At 47.1% G+C, this 25465-nt stretch overlaps 4 protein-coding genes across 8 annotated transcripts in view; all 4 read left to right on the top strand.

The window, feature by feature from the left end:
- grin1b (glutamate receptor, ionotropic, N-methyl D-aspartate 1b) overlaps positions 1 to 11094 on the top strand; it is a 28521-nt gene extending 17427 nt beyond the window's left edge. For both annotated transcript variants that reach the window (XM_037482856.2, XM_037482855.2), the window contains 8 exons: positions 460 to 578; positions 857 to 969; positions 1059 to 1207; positions 1480 to 1637; positions 1711 to 1872; positions 3212 to 3321; positions 3405 to 3550; positions 7126 to 11094. In XM_037482856.2, coding sequence (XP_037338753.2) covers positions 460 to 578; positions 857 to 969; positions 1059 to 1207; positions 1480 to 1637; positions 1711 to 1872; positions 3212 to 3321; positions 3405 to 3550; positions 7126 to 7191 — 1023 coding nt within the window. In that variant the 3' untranslated portion in view covers positions 7192 to 11094. The remainder of the gene's footprint in view (positions 1 to 459; positions 579 to 856; positions 970 to 1058; positions 1208 to 1479; positions 1638 to 1710; positions 1873 to 3211; positions 3322 to 3404; positions 3551 to 7125) is intronic.
- A 1152-nt stretch (positions 11095 to 12246) lies between these two features.
- Positions 12247 to 14976, top strand: kazald3 (Kazal-type serine peptidase inhibitor domain 3). Its single transcript, XM_037482915.2, has 4 exons — positions 12247 to 12946; positions 13650 to 13810; positions 13888 to 14035; positions 14130 to 14976. The coding sequence occupies exons 1-4, from the start codon at positions 12406 to 12408 to the stop codon at positions 14201 to 14203; spliced, it is 924 nt and encodes a 307-aa protein (XP_037338812.2). The 5' UTR covers positions 12247 to 12405; the 3' UTR covers positions 14204 to 14976.
- A 1180-nt stretch (positions 14977 to 16156) lies between these two features.
- ciz1b (cdkn1a interacting zinc finger protein 1b) lies at positions 16157 to 20122 on the top strand. 3 transcript variants are annotated; one of them, XM_037483571.2, is made up of 12 exons: positions 16157 to 16268; positions 16689 to 16865; positions 17943 to 18028; positions 18100 to 18170; positions 18255 to 18380; positions 18471 to 18565; positions 18634 to 18727; positions 18826 to 18930; positions 19016 to 19219; positions 19305 to 19344; positions 19433 to 19554; positions 19884 to 20121. In XM_037483571.2, the coding sequence occupies exons 2-12, from the start codon at positions 16843 to 16845 to the stop codon at positions 19905 to 19907; spliced, it is 990 nt and encodes a 329-aa protein (XP_037339468.2). In that variant the 5' UTR covers positions 16157 to 16268; positions 16689 to 16842; the 3' UTR covers positions 19908 to 20121. The 3 variants fall into 3 exon arrangements, with proteins under 3 accessions (XP_037339468.2, XP_037339467.2, XP_037339466.2); XM_037483570.2 differs by having other exon boundaries at positions 16188 to 16611; positions 18261 to 18380; positions 19884 to 20122; XM_037483569.2 differs by having other exon boundaries at positions 16189 to 16611; positions 19884 to 20122.
- Positions 20123 to 20202: 80 nt separating this feature from the next.
- surf4l (surfeit 4, like) lies at positions 20203 to 24087 on the top strand. 2 transcript variants are annotated; one of them, XM_037481364.2, is made up of 6 exons: positions 20203 to 20438; positions 22056 to 22242; positions 22373 to 22449; positions 22524 to 22567; positions 22662 to 22851; positions 23213 to 24087. In XM_037481364.2, exons 1-6 carry the CDS (start codon positions 20391 to 20393, stop codon positions 23477 to 23479), a joined length of 813 nt encoding a protein of 270 aa, XP_037337261.2. In that variant the 5' UTR covers positions 20203 to 20390; the 3' UTR covers positions 23480 to 24087. The 2 variants fall into 2 exon arrangements, with proteins under 2 accessions (XP_037337261.2, XP_037337262.2); XM_037481365.2 differs by having other exon boundaries at positions 22662 to 22916; positions 23213 to 23312.
- Positions 24088 to 25465: the final 1378 nt, after the last annotated feature.

The following is a 25465-nucleotide window of genomic DNA, read 5'->3' as shown; positions in this document are numbered from 1 at the left end:
AGGATGCCCAATGACGTCAAGCCTCATGTGAACAAAAGAGGAATTTGTGAGAATCATGGAGTGGACATTTGAGGTTACAGAACTAGAACTATGTGGCATGAACCCGTCTCTACCGCAATGCATTGTGGAATATTAAAGCGTTCTGTGTTTTCTGATTCAGATCAGATCCGGGTCCCAGGTTAGGACCAGCGTGTGCTGGACTTTATTCATTATTTTCAACAGAGGCTGCTCACGTTTTAAAGTTCAACATAATGTTTAAATCTTCCTAGTATAAACCCCACAATGGGTTGAACAAAAAATAAATATTAAAACATTAACCGGCTGAACCAGTCAGGAGAACAGCTGGTTCATCATAAGCCAGCCTCTGTTGTTGTTAGCTGCTTAAGTGCTAACCTTGACCCCCGGAATCAACTGTCTTCACAGCCTTGGACTGAACTGGTGTGTCTCTGTGTCCTGCAGGAAATCCCTCGCAGCACTCTGGACTCGTTTATGCAGCCGTTCCAGAGCACACTGTGGCTATTAGTCGGTCTGTCGGTCCACGTGGTGGCAGTGATGCTTTACCTATTAGACCGGTTCAGGTAAACACCTGAGGTGTCACACACAATTTAAAAGACAGGAAGGGACAAGAGTCTAACGAAATGAGAAGGGACAAGAATTCAGCTAACGAGACAGGAAGTGACAAGAATTCAGCTAACGAGACAGGAAGTAACAAGAGTTCAGCTAACGAGACAGCAAGGGACAAGAATTCAGCTAACGAGACAGGAAGTGACACGAATTCAGCTAACAAGACAGGAAGTAATAATATATACATATATAAATGAACATGAATAAATGTGTGATGTGTGTTCCTCGGCAGCCCGTTCGGAAGGTTTAAAGTGAATAGTGAAGAAGAAGAAGAAGATGCCCTCACCCTGTCCTCTGCCATGTGGTTTTCATGGGGAGTACTGTTGAACTCTGGGATAGGAGAAGGTTAGTGCTCCTTTGATCCGTTACTTCCTGTCCCGCAATCCTTCCCGCTACACCCCTAACAGCTGTCTGTCTGCCTGTCTATTGGACAGGAGCTCCCAGGAGTTTCTCAGCAAGGATTCTGGGTATGGTGTGGGCAGGTTTTGCTATGATCATCGTAGCGTCCTATACTGCCAATCTGGCAGCCTTCCTTGTGTTGGACCGGCCTGAGGAGCGCATCACTGGCATCAACGACCCCAGGGTGAGTCGCTCTTTGTAACTTACCAACAATGCACTGGTAGCAATCGCTCAATCGTCAGATGAGTCCTGAACCCTGCTGCTGGTTGGGTCAAAGAGACAAAAGAGGAAGAGACAAAAGTCAAGTTAAGGCTCTGCCATACATCAACCATGACTCTGACCATTCCATCCACTTCAGATGTCCTTTTTGTCTTTGATTGTTCAATGTGCTCCATATTACTAACCCAGAATGCACTAGCCTGATTAAAGTTAACCTTTGACCTCTGTTCCCCTCAGCTGCGTAACCCGTCGGATAAGTTCATCTACGCCACAGTGAAGCAGAGCTCAGTAGATATCTACTTCAGACGTCAGGTGGAGCTGAGCACCATGTACCGGCACATGGAGAAGCACAACTACGAGAGCGCTGCCGAGGCCATCCAGGCCGTCAGAGACAAGTAGGCTGCTGATAGTGTCTCATGGGACATCGCGTCTGCGGCTCTGCTCCTAATGCCCCCCTTCTCCCTGCAGTAAGCTTCATGCCTTCATCTGGGACAGCGCTGTGTTGGAGTTCGAGGCGTCGCAGAAGTGCGACCTGGTGACGACAGGAGAGCTTTTCTTTCGCTCCGGATTTGGGATTGGAATGAGAAAAGACAGTCCGTGGAAACAGAACGTTTCTCTGGCTATTCTCAGGTAAAGAGCAAAGGTTCCAATTTGATACCCCTCTGTGTCCCCTCTGATACCCAACTGTGTCCCTACTGATACCCCACTGTATCCCCACTGATACCCCACTGTGTCCCCTCTGATACCCCACTGTGTCCCCTCTGATACCCCACTGTGTCCCCTCTGATACCTGACTGTGTGTGAATGGGTGAATGATGTCATGTAGTGTCAAAGCACTTTGAGTGGTCACAAGACTAGAAAAGCGCTGTACAAGTCCATTTACCATTTCTGATACCCAAATCTGTCCTCACTTTCCCCACTGATACCCCTCTTAGATTATATATATATGTATATGTACACAGTTGTGCTCATACGTTTACATACCCTGGCAGAATTAATGATTTCTTGGCCATTTTTCAGAGAATATGAATGATAACACAAAAACATATCTTTCACTCATGGTTAGTAGTTGGGTGAAACCATTTATTATCGAACAATTGTGTTTACTCTTTTTAAATCCTAATGACAACAAAAACTACCCAAATGAACCTGATCAAAAGTTGACATACCCCAGTTCTTAATATTGTGTGTTGCCCCCTTTAACATCAATGACAGCTTGAAGTCTTTTGTGGTAGTTGTGGATGAGGCTCTTTACTTTCTCTTATGGTAAAGCTGCCCATTCATCTCCAGTTCCTGTAAATTCTTGGGCTGTCTTGCATGAACTGTACATCTGAGATCTCCCCAGAGTGGCTCAATGATATTGAGGTCGGTAGACTCTAGAACCTTCACGTTATTCCCCTGTAGCCATCGACAGGTCGACTTGGCCTTGTGTTTTGGGTCGTTGTCATGTTGTAACGTCCAAGTACGTCCCATGCCCAGCTGCCGGGCTGAAGAGTCCAGTATTTTCTGATAACATGCTGCATTTATCCTGACCACGTTTCCTGTGCCTTTGTAGCTCACACATCCCAAAAACAGCAGCGATCCTCCTCCATGTTTCACAGTAGCAACGGTGTACCTTCACCACAGGCCTTGTTGACTCCTCTCCAAATGTAACGTTTCTGGTTGTGGTCTCATCACTCCAAATGACCCAGGTTTTGAGGCTTGTCTCTGTGCTGTTTGGATTATTGTAAGCTGGATACTTTGTGGAGTTTACATAATAATGGCTTTTTTCTGGCGACTCAATCATGCAGCCCATTTTATATATATATTCATACTGCACCATCTTGTCATTAAATTCATTTGCGTTTTGGGTCACAGCTCGTCAAACATTTGAGAAGCACTGGTTTAAACGACCCCCCCTCCCACTCCCCGGAGGTCTCCACCCCCTTGGGACTAAGACTGATCTATTGCCCCATTGGTGTCTCCACAGTTCCCATGAGAACGGCTTCATGGAGGATCTAGACAAGACGTGGGTTCGATACCAGGAGTGTGACTCAAGGAGCAATGCCCCCGCTACACTTACCTTTGAGAACATGGCAGGTAGGAAGTCGGGCCGGTGTGAGACGGGTACCCGTCTCACCTGCGTGGGCATTAAGCATCTTCCTGCCTGTCTGCCCCATCAGGTGTGTTCATGCTGGTTGCCGGGGGCATCGTGGCCGGGATCTTCCTCATCTTCATCGAGATCGCTTACAAACGCCACAAAGACGCCCGCAGGAAACAGATGCAACTCGCCTTCGCCGCTGTGAACGTGTGGAGGAAGAACTTGCAGGTACTCTACTGTATTCTGCTCTATTGTACTCTAGTCTACTCTACTTTATTCTACTCTATTGGACTCCCATCTACTCTATTTGTTCTACTGTGTTCTACATTGCACTCTTTTCAATGTTATTATACTCTATTCTACTTTTCCCTACTCTTTATACTCTACTGTACTTGATTGTACTTCTACTTTACTCTATTGTTTTACTCTGCCACTACTTTGTTTGCTAATTTTTTCTCAATACACACCAGTAGTATAGGTACAGGTGTGTAGCCACAGAACCCGGTTTACGTTGTAGGCTTCCGATGTGTTCAGGGCTCCCGTGGATACATATAAATAAAGATAACATGTGACCCTCATTAATATTCATGAGACAGCTGATCTAATGTTTGTTAAACGACTCAGAAATTCATTTCTGTGTCTCTCATTAAACTTTGATGTGTTCTGTTGCTGTTTGATTTGAGATTAGCAGAGAAGACACCCATGGTGGTATTGTAGTTTCTTTAAATGTGGTATTGTAGTTTCTTTAAATGTGGTATGGTAGATTTTTACGGTGGTATTGTAGTTTCTTTAAATGTGGTATTGTAAAGTTTTAAGGTGGTATTGTAGTTTCTTTTAATGTGGTAGTGTGGAGTTTTAAGGTGGTATTGTTATAAGGAATTGTGTATTGTGGATCAGCTGTGGATCAGGGCATCGTCCATCTCATCTCATCTTCAATCGCTTATCCGAGGTCGGGTCGCGGGGGCAACAGCTCCAGCAGGGGACTCCAAACTTCCCTTTCCTGGGCCACATCAATCAGCTCTGACTGGGGGATCCCAAGGCGTTCCCAGGCCAGTGCAGAGATATAATCTCTCCACCTAGTCCTGGGTCTCCCCCGGGGCCTCTTCCCAGCTGGACGTGCCTGGAACACCTCCCAAGGGAGGTGTCCAGGGGGCATCCTTACCTGATGCCCAAACCACCTCAACTGGCTCCTTTCAACGCAAAGGAGCAGCGGTTCTACTCCGAGCTCCTCGCAAGTGGCTGAGCGTCTCACCCTTCTATCTCTAAGGGAGACGCGAGCCACTCTCTTCAGGAAACCCATTTCGGCCACTTGTACCCGTGACCTAGTTCTTTCGGTCATGACCCATCCTTCATGACCATAGGTGAGGGTAGGAATGAAGATTGACCGGTAGATCGAGAGCTTTGCCTTTCGGCTGAGCTCTCTTTTCGTCACAACGCTGCGGTAAAGCGAGTGCAATATCGCCCCCACTGCTCTGATTCTCTGGCCAAGCTCACACTCCATCTTCCCCTCACTCGTGAACAAGACCAAGAGGTACTTGAACTTCTTCACTTGGGGTAAGGCCATCCCCCACCGGAAACAACTCCGACATACTGCCGAGCACCCGAACACAGCTCTCGCAAGTAAGGACCCCCTCACCCCGTACTCCCGCAGCACCGCCCACATTTTCTCTCGGGGGACCCGGTCATACGCCTTCTCCAAATCCACAAAACACATGTAGACTGAATGAGCATACTCCCAGGCCCCCTCCAAGATTCGAAAGAGTAAAGCCAATACTTGGTTCAACTATCGGGCGAACCCTCCTTTCCAGCACCTTGGAGTAGACTTTACCAGGGAGGCTGAGTAGTGTGATACCCCTGTAATTGGCACACACTCTCTGGTCCCCCTTTTTGAAGAGAGGTACCACCATCCCGGTCTGCCACTCTTTTGGCACTGTCCCAGACTTCCACGCAATGTTGAAAAGGCGTGTCATCCAAGACAACCCCCCAACACCCATGGCTTTTATCATCTCTGGACGAATCTCATCAATCCTCGGGGCTTTGCCACTGCGGAGTTGTTTGACTACCTCAGTGACCTCCACCAGGCAAATTGACGAAAATCCCTCCTCCGCCTCCAGCTCCGCCTTTACCAAAGAGGGTGTAGTAATTGGATTAAGGAGTTCCTCAAAGTGTTCCTTCCACCGGCCGATAACCTCCACAGTTGCTCAGTGTGCTTACTATACACAGTTTGAATGGTTCCCCATTTCCCCCTTCTGAAGTGCCGGATGGTCTTCCTGAAGCACTTTGGTGCTGACCGAAAGTCCTTCTCCATAGTTACTCCGAACTCCTCCCACACTCACTGCTTTGCCTCCATCACGGCAGAGGCTGCTGTCGGTACACTGCAGCTGCCTCCAGAGACCCACTAGATATAATAACCTGGAAGGCCTCCTTCTTCAGTCGGACGACTTCCCTGATGCACCTAAGACCTTGAGGCCACAACTCACTGCCACAGCTTCAGCAATGGAAGTTTTGAACATGCACCACTCTGGTTCAAAGTCCCCTACCTCCACAGGAATGTGAGCAAAGCTCCGCCGGAGGTGTGAGTTAAAAATCTGATGATACGATTATAAAATCGATCATTGATCTTTGACCTAGGATGCTCTGGTACCACGTACACTTATGAATATTCTTATGTTTGAACATGGTGTTTGTTATGGACAACCTGTGACTTGCACAGAAGTCAAATTACAAACGGCCGCTGGGGTTCAGATCAGGGAGGCCATTCCTCCCAATCACGCCTCTCCAGTTATCTCCATCGTCGCCCACGTGCGCCCTATTCCACCGGGGTGAGCTCCAATGTAGCAGCACTCAGTCTTGTGACAGTCTCGGACTTGTGAGTATCCCCACACCCGCCTGACGCCTCACTCCATGGGCCTCTCCAGAGTAGAGTAGAGTCAATCCCCTATCCAGGAGTGTGGTTCCAGAGGCGAGGCTGTGCGTAGAGGTAAGCCCCACCAGATCCAACTGATATCCACCTCTTGCACAAGCTCCGGTTCCTTCACCCCCAGAGAGGTTGCGTTCCACGTCCCCAGAGCCAGCATCTGCCGCCCAGGTCTGTTCCGTCTAGACACCCCACTGTCACTGCCACCCTTGTAGCAGTACACCAGACCCCATCAGTTTCCCCCACAGGTGGTGAGCCCATGGGGGTTAGAGTCATGTGATGCCACGTCACTCCTTCGGGCTATGCTCGCTCTCGGGCCCTCCATCTGGGCCTGGCTCCAAATGGGGGCCCCGGGCTTCCTCCGGGCCGGGTAGCTCCTTTCCTCTTCCACTTTTTCATAGGGTCTTTTTGGACCATTCTTAGTGTGGCCCCTCGCCTGAGACCACTTTGCCAAGGGTAACCCTACCAGGAGCAAATGGCTCCCGACAACACAGCCTCATGTCCTCATGTCCTCTCCTCCAGGGATGTGAGAGAAAGACACAAACGCAACCATTCTCTCTGTCTCTCTTTGTCTTTGTCTCCGTCTCTGATCTGTACTCTTTCAGTCAAAGTGATCGGTACTATAACGATTCATGTGATCATTATTCCATCAATCAATACTCGTATCCAGAGTATCCAGTCTGACTTTCCTGATATATATATATAAAACTCTGAAGCAGCTGATTGGCTCAGTAATTAATTATTGATATATTCACTCAGTTGATTGTTTTATTGTTATTGTTACAGCAATACATTAAACCCCATGATCAATAAATACATCAGAATCATATGTGTGTGTGTTTTGCTGTTTATAACCTGTGTGTGTGTGTGTTTCCTCTCTCTGCAGCCGTACCCGACTGACATCACCGGACAGCTCAACCTATCAGATCCCTCCGTCAGCACCGTGGTGTGAGGGGCAGCTACACACAGACACTATGCTACAAACACACACACACACACACTATGCTACGAACACACACACACACACACACACACACACACACACTATGCTACGAACACACACTATGCTACAAACACACACACACAGACACTATGCTACGAACACACACACACACTATGCTACGAACACACACACACACACAGACACTATGCTACGAACACACACACACACACAGACACTATGCTACGAACACACACACACACACACAGACACTATGCTACGAACACACACACACACACAGACACTATGCTACGAACACACACACACACACAATATGCTACGAACACACACACACACACAGACACTATGCTACGAACACACACACAGACACTATGCTACGAACACACACACACACACAGACACTATGCTACGAACACACACACACACACACAGACACTATGCTACGAACACACACACAGACACTATGCTACGAACACACACACACACACACACACTATGCTACGAACACACACACACACACACAGACACTATGCTACGAACACACACTATGCTACACACACACACACAGACACACACACACTATGCTACACACACACACACACACACAATATGCTACGAACACACACACAGACACTATGCTACGAACACACACACACACACACACACTATGCTACGAACACACACACACACACACAGACACTATGCTACGAACACACACTATGCTACACACACACACACAGACACACACACACTATGCTACACACACACACACAGATGGGCGGACTGAGCGTCCTCTGTGACAGGAAGTAGAATCCGATGGCAGCAGGACTTCAGGACGCCATCACACTGTGACTCACACACACACACACACACACACCATCTGTCGTCCTAGACCCACTGCACACACACACACAGACTCACACTATCGCCTTGCTCTGCTTGTAGCCGTCAGCCTCCTCCAACCAGAGGATCTTTTATTTTGAAAGAACTCTTTTACTTCGGTGGGTGTCTTTTGATGTCGTACAGTTTCCTGTCCGTCTCACCGATTGATTGATCCCGCCAATCACGTGAACTCAAGCTCCCGAAGCACTTCGATCACCTGCCGATCGACCGGGAACCTTTTGATCGATCGGACTTATCGATTGATCGGGGAACCCGTCGGTCGCTTGGGGACCGATCACCGACCAGAGAGTGGCAGGTGGGCCGGGCCTCTGGGACAGGAAGTACTTTCTCTGGATGGATTGGCCATTCATGAGGAGTGAAAGTAAATGTTTATAACACAGATATTTCTGCAGATCTGAGGACATTTCACTTATTGATGAAGTATTGACGAGTATTTCTTCTTCACTCAATGATATCCAATGAGTTCACGTTCAAAAGCTCCTCTTGTCTGTTGTGTTATAAACACTTTATTGTGTTTATACTTCTTATAAATGGTAAATACATTATGAATATTGCTAACAAGGAAGTAATATTATAACTTTTATTTATTATTATTTATTCAAGTTCTGAAGGATCAAAATAATGCACATTGATATTAATAAGGTTTAATAAGTGATATTAATAATATTATCAGGACTTTAATATTTATTGACTGTGTTAAAGTATATAAATGAATGAAAACAATTGATGATGTACTACTGACGATCAGTAGTAGAGACCGTTAAATAATCATAATAGTACATTTTATTTATAACGCACTCTTTGTCAAAAGGTCTCAGAGTGTGACAATTATTGTAACATTAAAATTAAAAAAAACGTTTTTTTAAATTATTCACTTTGAAAATGATTTTTTTCAGTTATTCTGATTTTAATAACAACTTTTGTTTTGAAGTTACACCTTTGTTTAGTTGCATTTGATCAAACCAAATACATATTCTAATATTATTGTTACGTTTTTTCTCATTTTATTTATTAATTTAAATGATTTACTGGTATCAGATTATTCGAAGTATATGTATCTATTTAATTTAGTTCATTGTTTTTTAATAACAATAATGAGAAATCAGAATATTACATTTAGAAAATACTCCCTGAACCAGAGGCTCCGCCCACCGTCCCCAGACAACCCCAGTGCATTATGGGACGTGTATTCTCTGCTCCACCTCCACCCAAGCGTGATGGGACACGAAGTCTCTGCTGAAGACGTCGACCTCTATGACCTCCTCTCATTTCTCTGACCTTTAGACATGAATGGGGTTTTATTTTTTTATCTTACAAATAGGGAAACGAAGCGCCGCCTCCTGCGTGAAGGTCGTGTGTTTGTTTGAGCCGCCCTGCAGAGTCCGAGTCTCTTTAAACTACGTCACCTTTCCTCCGTCAGAACCACTACAACCACAGTTACACTGTGATGTAGAAGAAAAACCCCAAACATATATATCTCAAATGAAAAAGGTTAAGGCTCAGATAGCATCTAAAGCTAACAGGCTAGTGGTTTGTTAGCGATATTTGAACAACAGTTATAATTAGACGCTGATGTTCATGTAGCAGCTAACGCTAACAATCTCGTTGAATTTTGAAATTGACAAAGGGACACACAGGTAATTTTGGTGGCTTACTAGTGTACCGCCTAAAGCTAACAGTGGTTTGAATTGTCGTGTAGCTAAACCCAGCTAACGCTAATCCCAACGAGAGCTACAACCAGGTGTAGTGGCTAACAGCTAATGATGAGCAGCAGTATTACTATACGTTACACATCTAATGCTAAAGCTAAGGCAGCTATCATTGCTAAATCAAGCTAAGTGTAAGTCAATGAGACAATTGTTCATGATTTTTAAAGGTACGTTTTCTTGAAATTGAAAATTGAAATTGTATTTTGTCATATTATCATTCAATAATAATATTAATTAATATGCCATGATAAATATACATTCCATGGAAGAGAGGTTTTATTTTGTTTTATTTTAAATTGAATATGTCCTGTGAACAAGGTTTAATAAAGACTTGGACTATACTCTGCTGGTCGGTTCAGGTGAGACCGACACGATGAATATTGAATATTGATTTTGATGTGTGTATTGATCGGTCAGTTCTCGTCATGTTTCACACAGCCAGCTGCACGGGGAGTCGACCAGTAATCAATACGTATTATATTCCACCCAGGAACATTATTTATTTTATTATTATTATTTATTACTTTCAAGTCACTCTGTCTCACTATACGTTACATTATGGATTTATGTGCTTTAGTGGGAATTTATATGATTATTTGTTCATTGACAACACTGACCTTCAGGTTTGAAAAAAAACAGGATGTTTTACTCTGAAAGGTTGATTGCTGATAATCCAAATAAACTTCAGTTATGATGATCAATAAACAAAAGTGACAACAATAAACTGAGAACTGATCCAAACGCTAAAATATAAATATAATGTAGCATTAAATATATATTCAAATATGTGCCAATAACAGTTGCAGTGTTGATAATGTCATCATTTGCTGTTTTTTTTAAGATTAAATACAGATTAAATTATAAATATTTTAGTTGGATTTGATCAAACCTTTAAATGTTGAAAGTTTATTAGCTGATACGATAATAGAGTCAAAGAGTCACATCATGCCGTGATGTTGTTTCTATTTCCTGTTTTTTCATTTCTTTTGGACGTCGACACGGATTGAACTTGTTGTTTGGAGAGTTGAACAGATGATGATGATGATGATGATGATGTTTGTATTAATCTATAACCTCTTGTGAACTGTCTCTAACTGTAGAGGAAGACCTTTGACCTTTGACATGAACTGTTTGTTTACCTCCCCACGCTGTGAAGACAATAGGTCCTAAATATTATTATCAATAATATATGTGGTGTAGCTAAACCTGGAGAACTGTAAAGTTTGTGTACAGCACTCCATGAAAACTACAAGTTTACAGTAATAAATGGACATTTACTTCAGTTTCAATTGTCTCTGTCACTTTTTACCAGAATATTCAACATTTTATTATAAGTCCAGTTTAAGGTCTTCAGTGTGTTAGCGTTCAGTCTGAAGAGGTGACTCTTTAGTTTTAGTTTCTAGTCCAGTGTTTTGCTCTCAGTGAGGAACAAGCAGCTTGATGTTGGGATGGAGGGTTTCACCAGGTCCTGGATGGAGACTGGACCTCATCCATTCACAGCATGCTACGTGAGAACCAGGGCTTTGAACTGGATGAGGCAGCCACTGGTGACCAGTGAAGAGAGGAGGAGTGTGGGAGAATTTAGGTTGAAGACCAGTTGCTCTGCTGCAGAGGTGGAATGGAGCAGGGAGACCTGCCAGGAGACAGTTACAATAGTCCAGGAGATGACAAGAGCCTGGATCAGTACCTGCGCCTCCTTCTGAGTGAGAAGGGGTCGTGTTCTCCTGATGTTGTAGAGCGTGGACCTACAGTCGCTGTGATGTTGGCAGTCAGGTGTCACATCGAGGTTCCTATCAGTCATGTACATATTCATCCATATGGATATAGATCTATAATCATATGGATGAATATACACACCTTATATATTCTTCCTGTAGGAGCTGTAGACCTCCTGGAGGACCCTGGGAACCTTTCCGGACATTAAAGCCTGATGATGACTTTCACAGCTGTCTCCTTGTGTGTGTCTGTGTGTGTGTGTGTGTGTGTGTGTGTGTGGGGGGGGGGGGGTGGTGGGTGTCAGTCAGGTTAAACCGATCTAGAGCAGCAATAGAACCGGAGCTACTTCACAATAAAAGCTCATGTCAGCCCGTCTTTGCAGTTCAGAAGTGTTTGGTCTAGATTAGGCCACTAAAACCATTTGGCTACTTGTCCCATGCTACGTCTCCGCGGTAAACACCGACTTCATCCTGATGTACGAAGCAGACATGGAGCTCACTTCTTCTGCACTAGCAGTGCTTTTTACACTTTAGGTTCTTCTGCTGTAAGATGGAATTCCTGCGAGGACAATAACAGAATTTGAGTGATCTCAACATTTCTTCCGTGTTTATTGACTTGAATGTACAAACTCATAGCTGAGCTTGGATTAACAGCTCAGGAACAGCTAGAACCCGGGTTTGATGCTTTTACTTTGAAGGGCGGGACCGGATGTTGGGTCTCACCGCGGAGGTCTCGTGCCTTTGTGCAGCAGCGCGAGCGGCTCAGCGGTAAAAGTCCCATCAAAAGGTACTTGTTAGATTCCGGTTCAAGGTGGTTTCTGTCGCGTTGATCCGGTCACGGTCTCTGGAGCGAAACGGACCCCGCAGACCGGGTCGCGATGCCCGGGCTCAGCGGACTAGTTCTCCTGGGTCTCTGCCTGAACCTCCAGCCGTGCCGGACTCTCCCCACCCGGTCCCTCGCAGACCCGCTGGCGGACTACGACCGGCTGGACATGGAGCTGGGGGGGCAGGGGGGGCAGGGGGGACGTAACGGGTCCAGCGGGGCGGGGGGCTGCGGGCCGTGCGAACCGGACCTGTGCCCTGAGACCCGGGGCTGCAGGGCCGGCATCGTGCGGGACTCGTGCGGCTGCTGTCCGGAGTGCGCCAACCTGGAGGGTCAGAGCTGCGACCCGGGGGACCGGGCCGTTTCTTACGGGATGTGCGGGACCGGGATGCGGTGTCAGGTGGACCCACGGTCCACAGAAGGAGGGGAGGAGGAGGAGGAGAAGGAGGAGGAGGGGGAGGCCGTGTGTGTGTGTAAGGAGCAGAAGGTGGTGTGTGCCACGGATGGAGTCACGTACATGAACATGTGTCAGTTCAGAGAGGCCACGTTCTCCAGACCGGACCTCAAGACCAGGGGGAGGGGGCCCTGCAAGACCGGTAGGACAGCTGTCTGTGTCTGTACTTCTGTCTGTACCTCCACCTGAAACCTCCACCTGTAACCTCTCCACCTGCAACCTCTACACCTGTAACCTCTCCACCTGTAACCTCTCCACCTGCAACCTCCACCTGTGACCTCTCCACCTGAAACCTCCACCTGAAACCTCCACCTGTAACCTCCACCTGTAACCTCTACACCTGCAACCTCCACCTGTAACCTCTACACCTGAAACCTCCACCTGAAACCTCCACCTGTAACCTCTCCACCTGTAACCTCTACACCTGAAACCTCCACCTGAAACCTCTCCACCTGCAACCTCTCCACCTGTAACCTCTCCACCTGCAACCTCCACCTGTGACCTCTCCACCTGAAACCTCCACCTGTAACCTCTACACCTGAAACCTCCACCTGTAACCTCCACCTGTAACCTCTACACCTGTGACCTCTCCACCTGAAACCTCCACCTGAAACCTCCACCTGCAACCTCCACCTGTAACCTCTACACCTGAAACCTCCACCTGTAACCTCTCCACCTGCAACCTCTACACCTGTAACCTCTCCACCTGAAACCTCCACCTGTAACTTCTCCACCTGTAACCTCTCCACCTGTAACCTCCACCTGTGACCTCTCCACCTGTAACCTCCACCTGTGACCTCTGTTACCTGTAGAGCAGATTGTCCTAACTGAAGACTGTCCATCAGTCCCCATCATTAAGGTGCCCCCCCTGAGCCAGGTGAACGGGACAGGCAGGAGCCTGGTGTTCCTCTGTGAGGTCTTTGCGTTCCCCATGGCGCTGGTGGAGTGGAGGAAGGAGGGCCGGGACGTTGTCCTGCCTGGAGACGACCCTCACATCTCAGTCCAGGTGAGCAGCGCTCGGAGACGCTCGAGACATCGAGCAAACCTTTGGTCTCATCACTCGTCTGTCTCTCTGTCTCCCAGTCAAGGGGGGGTCCCCTAAAGTTCGAGGTCTCCAGTTGGCTGCAAATTGAGGGGGCGGGGCTAGAAGACGCAGGGACATATCGCTGCGTCGCCCGCAACAATGTGGGATCGGTGTCGGCCTCCGCTGTACTGGGAGTACTGGGAGAAGGTGAGACAGCGAGACATTCCCCGTCTCACTCTACAAATGTATACTTCATAAAACTACGACTGCATCTCCTTGTCTGTCCCTGTCTGTCTCTCAGAGGAGCTGTCTTCCTACCTGGCCAATAGCGTGTCAGAGATGAAGCAGGTGATGGACGAACACAACTTCCACTAAGCGCTGTGTGATGTCACCGCCTGTCACATGACTTCGTCCATCAGAGACACTAAAGACAATCTGCTTCAGGACATCTTTGGTTTATTATTATTATTATCTTAGTGAATTCCTCTGTGACGTCACAGAGAATCAGAAACATGTCAAATAAATGTTAAAATTACAATGTGGTCACTGTCTGTCTCTCTGTGTCCTGTCTGTCTCTGTCTCTCTGTGTCCTGTCTGTCTCTCTGTGTCCTGTCTGTCTCTGTGTCTCTGTGTCCTGTCTGTCTCTGTCTCTCTGTGTCCTGTCTGTCTCTCTGTGTCCTGTCTGTCTCTGTCTCTCTGTGTCCTGTCTGTCTCTGTGTCTCTGTGTCCTGTCTGTCTCTCTGTGTCTCCACAACAAACACAAGAGAACAAATTCAAACCACAATGAAAAACACATTTCACAAGATGTTTATTTATAGTGTGTGTGGGCACTAAATATATATATATGGGGGGGGGGGGGCAGACTCACAGGCCCCCCCTTGATGTCTTAATGTGAGGCTCTAGAGGCCTCATGGCACCGTGCTGCAGACCAGCTGAGGTTCTATTGATCTTCTGTGATCATATATCTTGAATTTTTCGTGTTGACGTTGAAAAACATTCACCTTTTTCTTTAAATATCCATAAAGTTTCACTTTCATGTTTCTTGTTCTTGTGAGTTTGTTTCCTCATGGTTGAAATGTACTTATTGATCAGCTACATGACACGTGATGAATGGAATGTAAAATCTTTCACTGCAAAGTAAAGCCTGGTTGAACCTTTTTTGCATTGAATCCTACTGAATCAAAGTGAAGCATCCACCAGCCACACTGGCTTAGATCTTTAGATCTTTACTAAGAAAAGGGATCACATGACTCCTGTATTTACTTCTCTGCACTGGCTTAAAATCAACAATAGAATTTAAGGTTCTTCTCCTCACCTACAAGGAACCTGCTGGTGAGGCACCGTCTTCTCTACCTGATGGAGGTTCTACCTGATGGAGGATCTACCTGATGGAGGTTCTACCTGATGGAGGATCCACCTGATGGAGGTTCTACCTGATGGAGGTTCATTCAGCCTTCTGCTCTCAATATTTGAATGATTTCTGTCGTAGTTGTTCATTTTGTACACATGAGTCCTTCCATCCCAGCAGAGGGATCCTCTCGGTCTTTTTCTCATTGGGGCGAGACACGTTAGCGTGTTATAAATACTCTACCGTAGGATCCATTGACTCTGACATTGGGAGGAGCAGAACACTGCTGCACATTAACCAAGGACCTGGGGAAAGGTTCTGCACCTTTAAATGTATTTTCATCTTAAATTGCTACCACACGGCGTACGACGAAGGCTCGTGGTACTTGAGGCTCGTGGTACTTGAGGCTCGTGGTACGTGAGGCTCGTGGTACTTGAGGCTCGTGGTACTTGAGGCTCGTAGTACGTGAGGCTCGTGGTACGTGAGGCTCGTGGTACTTGAGGCTCGTAGTACTTGAGGCTCGTGGTACGTGAGGCTCGTGGTACTTGAGGCTCGTGGTACTTGAGGCTCGTAGTACTTGAGGCTCGTGGTACGTGAGGCTCGTGGTACTTGAGGCTCGTAGTACTTGAGGCTCGTGGTACTTGAGGCTCGCGGTACTTGAGGCTCGTAGTACTCAGCCGGTCACAGTACGGTGATAAGATATTTCCAGTTTGCAGTGGTTACAAATACATCAGGCTCATAGTACTTCATGCTCGTAGTACTCTAGTGTCGCCTGAGGTACTATGAGCTTAAATCACCACTGAAAGCGCCACGCAGCATCGATGCAGCTACAAACCACCAGTGGGGAGAGACTTGGGCCGACTACGGACAAACTGTGGACAAACCAACGAAGAAGAGTGATGGGTCCCTGCGATCAGGACATCATTGTGTGTATAAATATATAAAAAGGGCCAAATATCGATATTTCGGTGTGTTTCGGTGCGCGGGCGCAGTTCCTCCTCCCCGCCACCAGGAGGCGCTGAGCAGCTCACACGTGACCAGGCGGTCTGTTGACATGTAGCCCCGCTAGCTAGCTTTAGCTCGTGCTAAGCGGTAAGATGACCTCAAACAAACCATTTAGATGAACGTTTACATTATTGAAGCAGACAGAGACATTAACCATGAAGTCGGTCTAAAGAGTAGAGATTAGTCGAAGCACGAGCCGCGCGAGGCTTCCGTTCAGCCCCCGAGGACTCGAGGGGCTTCTGGCCGCCAGCCGGCTGCTGTCGCCCCGCTGGACTGTCGCGCTTCAGTCGGGCTGACGTCACACGGACCGGCGTAAACATTTACAGTAGTTTTTAAGTAATTAAATGTGTTGTTACTTTAATCTGAAGCAGGCTGTTTAAGTCAAAGGGCACGTGGTGTTGATCATGGTCAAACAGCACAGAGCCCGCAGGTACCGACCGCCTCACCGCTCACATTCTGTCTGGACGATTGACGCGTCACAATTTGATCACTTTATCCTCCTCTCAGGTGTTTCTCATCTGCTGCGGGGAACAGTGTGTCGTTGGTTCGAATCCCAGTCGTGCCTGTTTACAGGAGACACCTCCAGACCCAGCGGGTCAACGGTTCTGCAACCACAGAAGAAGAGAGAGGAGAACCGGGACCTGATGGAGGTCCGGGAGAGATGAAGAGGGCAAGACTGGACGGGTTAGTGTGATGTTAAAATCGATGTCTCTTAATATTGATCCATTGGCTCCATATGGACTGGGCCCCGTTCCTCGTACGTGGTTCACTGAGTAAACGGATCATTTTCAGGATGAGATGATCCGGCTCTTCGGTTCCCTGAAGCAGGTTTGTCTAAATCACCATAGCAACACACCTGCAGGTTCACCTGAGCTGATGGATTAGTTCACCGCTCTCTTCCTCAATGATGAAGGAGCGACAGTTTTATAGGGCGAGTTCTATGACATCACAAAGACTCGTTATGACATCACTTCCTATACGTCCTATATGGACCGTACATCATCATCATCATCATCATCATCATCATCTCCTGCTCGTCTTCCTTTAAGTTTATTTTCCGTTCGGTTAAAGAAATCCTTGTTTGGTGATCGACTCTTCGATCGATTTTGCTGACGACATCTTTTGAGTGTGGATCCGCCTTCAGGGAACCGAGAGCCTGATGTCAATCATCTGGTTAATTTGAGCTGGATCATGGGACATGTGATCGACTTAGCTGATAATCAAAAGTTGGTTCATAGAGCTCAGTTAGGAGGTCACTGTCCTGGTCGAGGTCAGAAGGTCAGAGGGCCAAGCAGGATGGAGTTAGAGACGCACCCGACACCATCCAACCTTCACGCTTTGTTCCTCCTGTCACATTAATGTCAGGAGACACACGCTGGATGTGATTGGATCTTGTGTTGTGGGGGGGGGACCTGCTCCTCCTCTACCTGTTTGGGGCCAATAGAAATCTTTCCTTTTCTGTCTTAGAAGGGTTATAAAAGCTGATGTTCCTCCTGATGTTGGTCAGTTGTTCTTCTGGCCTGTGGGCCTGCTGCCACTGACCTTTGACCTGACAAATAAATCTACCAGAACCAGACAAGTCGTTTGGCTGAATTCTTCCAGACGTCCCCAACCGGGCTTCACATTTCATCACGTTCCTTCCATGGATTCGTTGCTTCTTTCTTTCTTTCATCACGTACGAGGAACAGGGACCAGGTCTGTTGTTGTTGTTGTTGTTGATTGTCGTCGTGAACAACCTCAAAGTTTGGCCTGTTTCCTCAGAACCGAAGAGGCGGCAGCACTGACCAATAGAGAAAAGGTCTCAGGGTCATGTGACCAACCAGGAAGTCAGAGTAGCTCCACTGCAGGTACAAGTCCTTTATGAAAATCATCAATTACCCATGCTCCATAGCAAGTGTGTGTGTGTGTGTGTATTCAGATGCCCTGAGGTCCAGACCTTCTCCAGACCAGAAGGTAGAAGAACCCGGTGATGACAGCAGAGCAGCTGAGGTGATGAACACTGTGACATCATCTCAGGTGGTGACATCACTCATGGATTCAGTCTAATACTTCCTGTGTGTGTGTGTGTGTCAGCTGCAGGCTGTGAGGTCACTAAAGGTCACCATCCAGCAGAGCAGTGAGAGCAGAGAGTTTGTGCAGACACACCGGACCGCTGCACTGCACTGTCATGTGTGTCTGCTCACCTGCCGCTCTCCACAGGTGAGACACACCTCAGCACCACAAAGCACAACCTGCATATGGATAGAGGTTCAGTGTGTGTGTGTGTGTGTGTGTGTGTGTGTGTGTCAGCTGTTTCAGGAACACATGATGGGATCTGAACACCTGAGAAAACTGAAGGCGATGACACACTCCATCTGCCTCCACACACAGACACTGCACAACAGGTACACACACACACACACACACACAGACGCACACTGGACATGTTTGATTGGTGCACCTTTGTCATAAGGGGGCGTCGGCCTGAGGCGCAGCGCTGGTGTGACACATGTCAGACTCCGTTCAGTGATGACATCATCCTCCATCGGAGGACCAAACAACACAAGGTAGGAACCAATCACAGCCAGGCGTGGCTGTGATGTCACCAGGGCTCCTTTGCTTGCTAAAAGGCTTTTATTCTGAAGTGTCCCGTGCGTGTCTCCAGATGTGTAAGCAGCTGTGTCGGCCCTTCTGTCCCGTGTGTAAGCGTCACTTCAGGACCCCCAGGAAGTTTGTGGAGCACATGAAGTCCTCAGAGCACAAGGAGCAGGTACTAGTACCTCATGGGTACTGTAGTACTGGTAGTAGTACCACAGGTCAGAGGTGGGTTTGATTCGCCGTTCCTTTGCTCCCAGGTGCACCTGGAGGAGGCTCAGGAGGAGGAGCTGATCACTGTGGATGCCGTCGGCTGCTTCGAGGAGGAGGAGGAGAAGAAGGTGGAGGTGGATGAGGAGGAGGAGGAAGAGGAGGCAGCGGTAGCTGATGAAGAAGATGATGATGATGTTGTAGGAGAAGAAAAAAAAGGAGACCAAGAGACCAAAGGCACAAATCCTGCTGAGGTGAGAACCTTCAAACCTCCCCTTCAAGCCTGAGACACAGTGAGTGACCTGTGTGTGTGTGTGTGTGTGTGTGTGTGTGTTACAGGGGGAAGTCTCTGTGGGACACGACCCCATCACCTCGCGTGGTATGTGGATGTGGTTACTATGGTAACGGTCCTGTACCTTTGTAAGTGTGTGTTAACGTGTTCATTATCTTTCTTCATGTCGCTACAGGAAGTCGTTTTGTTTTTCCTGTTTCTGGTTTTTTGTGCCGACTTTGTAACAAATTCTTCTACAACGAGACGACAGCTCGACAAACGCACTGCAGGACACACACACACTGCCTCGAGCTGCAGGTAACACACACACACACACACACACACACTGCCTCGAGCTGCAGGTAACACACACACACAGTAACACACACACACACACACACTGCCTCGAGCTGCAGGTAACACACACACACACAAACACACACACTGCCTCGAGCTGCAGGTAACACACACACACAGTAACACACACACACACACACACTGCCTCGAGCTGCAGGTAACACACACACACACACACACTGCCTCGAGCTGCAGGTAACACACACACACACACACACTGCCTCGAGCTGCAGGTAACACACACACACAGTAACACACACAGACACACTAACAGGTGTTTTGTGTTTCAGAGACAGGGAGTGCTGGACTCCTGAGAGGCTCACCTTGTTACCCACAATGCATCGAGCCTGAAGAGTCTCCTGTTCCCATGGCGACGCACTGTGTCCTGCTGTTGGTGTTGGATGATCAACAGAATATTATAAACTGTGTTTCATTGTTTGATGTTCGACTAAAGATGGAAGTGTGTTGATCACATGTCACAGCTTTGAATAAAATGAGAGCAACAATCAAACAATATAAACGAGTTTCATGGTGAGAGAAACCACTGCAGATGTTCCGGGATGGGTCCTCGTGCGGAGGGGGGGGGGGGACGCGCTGCGATCTGCCCCCGTCAAGTTAGATCCGAGTCCCTCTCGGTCCACGTGGCACGCAGATCCCTCCGCGTCCGCAGGCGGCGCTGGTGCCGCTCAGCATTCTGGGATCGGAGGCGTCGCAGCATCCTCGCCACCAGCGCCGGACCGGGGGACTCTTTCTTCATCTGACCGCTGCGAAGTGCCTTAGAGACCGCGGAGGGAGACATGGGCCACGGAGACGTGATGAGCCGGGCGGAGGACGCAGCGGACCAGGTGAGCTCCTGCGCCCGGGAAGCGCGCACTGTGAGCCGGCCGCATGCCGCTGTCACGTCCCTCCTGGTTCCATATCACACACCCACTGCGCCATGACGAGACCTCACTGCCACGTAGGAAGAAATGCATTAACGAAAATACATCAACCCCAAACTATAACAAAATAAAAAGTCCCGTTCGGCTTCACCCTACAACACACGGTGTTTCTCGTCAGTGATGAAGCGAGACACCTGAATTAGATCCTTCACACGTCTAAACAATCAGAAGGTACACTTCATGTGTAAGAACACGTGTAGATCCTCTTCAAGAGGAGGCTGCCTTTGACGTCACGAACCATCTGACAATAATATGTGAGGTTTCACAGTTATTGAGGGTATAAAGTTCAGTGAAGGGCTCACGTTGTGTTTGTCAATCATCCGAGAGCCCCATGTGTGGTGTTGTGGGTGGTGGGGTGGTTTGTGGGGGGACCACCACCCACAACACCACACATGCCTACTACACAACACTTTGTTGTGTAGTAGGCATGTGTTGTTGTGGGGTTGTTTGTGGGTCTGTGGGTGGCGCACAGTCACCAGAATCAAGGTTTAAATGAAGATCATTAAAAGCTGTTTCGGTGCTGTAAAACCAGAGTGAAACCGTTTGCACGACCACGAGGAATTCTACAAACAACCTTCTCTAAGTTGTTGTTCTCTGTTGTCTTGTAAATATTTTGTTCTTCGTCCCATTTTGTTTATTGTTGACAAACATATTTGTATGTGTTGTACTTTTGAATGCTGTCATATACGGTAGTGTAGTGCACATCTACTGTGGGTTATACGGTAGTGTAGTGCACATCTACTGTGGGTTATACGGTAGTGTAGTGCACATCTACTGTGGGTTATACGGTAGTGTAGTGCACATCTACTGTGGGTTATACGGTAGTGTAGTGCACATCTACTGTGGGTTATACGGTAGTTGATGTTAAGCCTGTAAAGAGACACACAGTGATCATCTCATAGCACGTGGTTATGTTTGAGCTCTATTTAGATGTTGTGTACATGAACTGAACTTGCACTACAATGATGGTAATAATTGAATGAATGAGCTTCAGGTGAACATGGGGGGTGTTTCCAAGTGTCTGAGTGTAGTTTAGTTCTGAGGTTAAAACTAATTATTGATTAATGATTTGGATTTTTCTTTATTTTTTATAAATTATGATTCAACTTGTACATTGGGAAGTATTTTTGAAATGTGAATTTGCAGTTTCAGAAATGAAAGCTTTTTAAAGCTCTAACTCTAATCGACAATCAAAATAATCGCTACGTCACGCATGCGCGTTTTACAAAAACTAATGCTAATGCTAATTAGCGATCCTTGCTTACTAACAGCGCAGGCTGACTCCAGTGAGGTCACGACCACAATGAGCGGGATGCTTGTTTCCTTCATATCGACTCTACTGCTTACGGGGGCCACCCCCCCGTCGGCCGGTCTTGAGGGCAATGATACGGCTGCTAGTTAGCTAGCTGACATAGCTACACGACTAGTCTATTTTAAAGAGCATCTTAGCTAGCATCATGCTAGCTAGCATGATGCTAGCTTGTTGTCCAAACGTTCACAAGCGATTGTTGACAAACGTAGTTCCTGCGGGTCACCAAACACTACCTGCCCCACGCGGCCCGGCTGTGCCTGGTCAGCACCTTCCTGGAGGACGGGTCCAGGATGTGGTTCCAGTGGGCGGAGCAGAGCGACTACATCGACTCCTCTTGGAGCTGTGGACGCCTCCTCGCCAGCCTCTTCGTCCTGCTCAACCTGCTGGGGCAGCTGGGTAATAAACGCACACACACACAGCCTTCTGTACTTGTGAGGACACCTGTTGACATTATTCATCATGCAGAACGTTAACCTGTCCTCGTCTCTGTCTGTCCTCGTCTCGTTCTACCTGTCTGTCTCTTCAGGAGGATGTGTGTTGATCCTCAGTAGAAACCTTGTTCAGGTCGCCTGCTTCACTCTGTTTGGGATCATTGGCATGCAGGTACACACACACACACACACACACACACTGTGCTTACGTATATTTGGAGTCGTGGTGACGTGTCCTCTCTACAGACTGTGGCCTACAGCATCCTGTGGGACCCAAAGTTCCTTTTGAGGTGAGTTGGTGACCTTTGACCTCTAGTCAGAAACATAACGTTCACCCAGAAGGACCAGATGTTAAGGTGCTCTCTTTGTTTCCTCTCCCTCCAGGAACCTTGCATTGGGTGGAGGCCTGCTCCTCCTCCTGGCGGAGGGTCGTGGTGAAGCTCGCAGCGTGTTTGCAGGAGTTCCGTCTTTAGGTCACCAGAGTTCTCCCAGGAACCTCCTTCAGCTCAGTGGGAGGGTTCTCCTTGTCCTCATGTTCATGACGCTGCTGCACTTTGACCTGAGCCTGTTCACTGTGAGTGACACGCACGATGACATCATCCTGGCATACAGCATGTTAGCATGCTAACACGTTAGCATGTGAGAGAGTTTGTTTTCATCTGTCGGTTTTTATGTTTCTAAAAGCTGCAGTGAAGCCGATGCTAACAGCTAGCTGGATAGCATCGACACTATTAATATAAAGTTATTTTATTCTGTTGGATGGTTTCTTATTCTGATTCTTAACATGCTAACGTGCTGCTAGCTTGTTAGCAAGCTTCACGTTGGCATTAAAGTGAAGAGAGTCTGATGAGTGTTGTATAAACCCTGAGATCATAACCTTTCATTTAAGACTCAGAAGCGTGGTGGAGGTCTTACGCCTGTTGGTGGGTCTGCAGGTTCTGCAGAACGCGGTGGGCTCGGCGCTCATCCTGCTGGTGGCGGTGGGCTTTAAGACGAAGCTGGCCGCTCTCACCTTGGTGGTCTGGCTGCTCTGTGTCAACGTGACCTTCAACGCCTTCTGGGACGTCCCGTCCTACAAACCCACCCGCGACTTCCTCAAGTACGACTTCTTCCAGACCACGTCGGTGATCGGCGGCCTGCTGCTGGTGGTGGCCCTGGGGCCCGGGGGGGTCTCCGTGGACGAGAAGAAGAAGGAGTGGTGATGCTGCTAACACGAGGACAAAGAGATATTCAAAGTTAAACGGCTCTTATGGTGGTCCAAAAACATTTGAGATGTTTGTGACTGAAGCTGTTTGCGTTGTGTGTTTTATGGACGACGTTGTGACAAAGTGAAATAACTTTCTCTCACGTGTTGTAGACGATGTTAAATAAATCAGTCACACTTTGTAAAGCTTTTCGGTTTGTTAGTGTTCTCAAACTCAAATCATTCCCTAGAGCCACTTGTACACATTTTACCCCCCCCCCCCCCCCACACCTGTCCCCTAGTGTTCCTTCATCATTCTACACCCTGTGATGTCTTTGGTGTGATGCTAGAAGCTCTCCAGCAGATGGAGACGTTTCCTCATGTTTTCCTCTTTTGGTGCTCGATGTGCAAATAATTCATTTTAACATTTTAACTCATTCGATTCTTTTTGATTTCATTGTTATCGAGAGATTCATTAATAAAATGCTTAGAATAAACAAATTGAATAATTTTTGTATAACCCAAAATCAAAAATTAGCCTCCGAGAGCTTTACAGTCTGTACACGTGCAACATCCTCTGACCTTGGAACCTCCCACCGACACATGGATAACCCCCCCCCCCCAAAAAAAACAACCTTCAATGGGAAAATAGGGAAGAAACCTCAGTGGGAGACAGAGACCATCAGGTAGAACCACTGTCACATAGAACCAGCATCAGGTAGAACCACTGTCACATAGAACCACCATCAGGTAGAACCACTGTCACATAGAACCACCATCAGGTAGAACCACTGTCACATAGAACCACCATCAGGTTTAATTACAGCTACCTAACCTTTGTAGTTTGGGTTTCAATAATATAGATTTGAACCAGCATTTTGGTAAAATGTGAGATTTCTTTAAAGCTTTTTTTTTTTTTTCTGACACTAATGAAGATATTAATTAAATATTCAAATGTACAGCATTGATCACTGTGAACACTAGTGTGAGAGTCAAAAACTCATCATTTAGAACCACGTCATCATCGTCACAGTTTTTTTCAATTGCTAAGAAACATTTTTCAAAACTGCAGCGACACACACGTGTATACGGACTGTGAATCGTGTTTCACTGCTTTCACACAAAATGCATCAATCAACACAAACACTTTTGTCGTTCATAGTCCACAAAAAGCAAAACACTGTATTTGCAGGATATTTTTCATTTGCTAAAACACTGCTTTCAAAACATATGAAACCACATTCAAATCAGAATGGTGACACATTTCAAACATTTCTGCAGTAATTCTTTTGAAATATAGAACATCTTAGGAGAAAATCAAAGACTTATCAGTCCAAGCTCATCTCAGCTCGAAGCCGACCAGGTGTCTTCAGCATGTTTCAGTAGAAGGTGAAGCTGGGAAGTGACTAGCTTTGAAATGAGGATCACAGGAGGTCGGTGGTATGAGGGAGGGACAGTGTGTGGACCACAGAGGAGAAGATGAAATGAACGTGGTGAACATGGTCTCACTGTGACAACTAACAGGTGAGATGGAACATGGAGTCATTGTTGTGTTTCAGGATCCAAAGGTCGCCTCAGAGAGGACAACAAAGGATTTAGGATTCATTCTTGTTACATTTGTTTGCTTTAGTACATTCAATAGATGAAAAATGAAATAATGTTCATGTGTGTTCAAACGTTCATTAAAGGTTCGTGTTGCCAGTGTTTTTTATGTGTCACACACTTGGTGCATGAGGGCAGACAGTACAACACAGTGCAGGAATGAGATCTAAACTAATAGAATATAAACCTATCGGTTATTAAGTTAAGAGATAAACCTCCAAATAGAAATGAAAATAAAGATAAAGGGCACTAACTAACAGAAAGTGACAGTGAGAGTCAGTCAGGGGGGGGGGGGGGGGGCTCTGTGGATGAGCCCGACTGCCGAAGGGAAGAAACTGTCGGTGTGGCAGGAGGTCTTGGTCCTGATGGACCTCAGCCTCCAGCCTGCAGCGTACCACAAGGT

Source organism: Pungitius pungitius, chromosome 5, assembly GCF_949316345.1.
Source record: "Pungitius pungitius chromosome 5, fPunPun2.1, whole genome shotgun sequence".
In the NCBI taxonomy this organism is placed as follows: domain Eukaryota; kingdom Metazoa; phylum Chordata; class Actinopteri; order Perciformes; family Gasterosteidae; genus Pungitius; species Pungitius pungitius.
The sequence above is the reverse complement of the archived record's forward strand: the minus strand, read 5'-3'. Positions and strand labels throughout refer to the sequence as shown.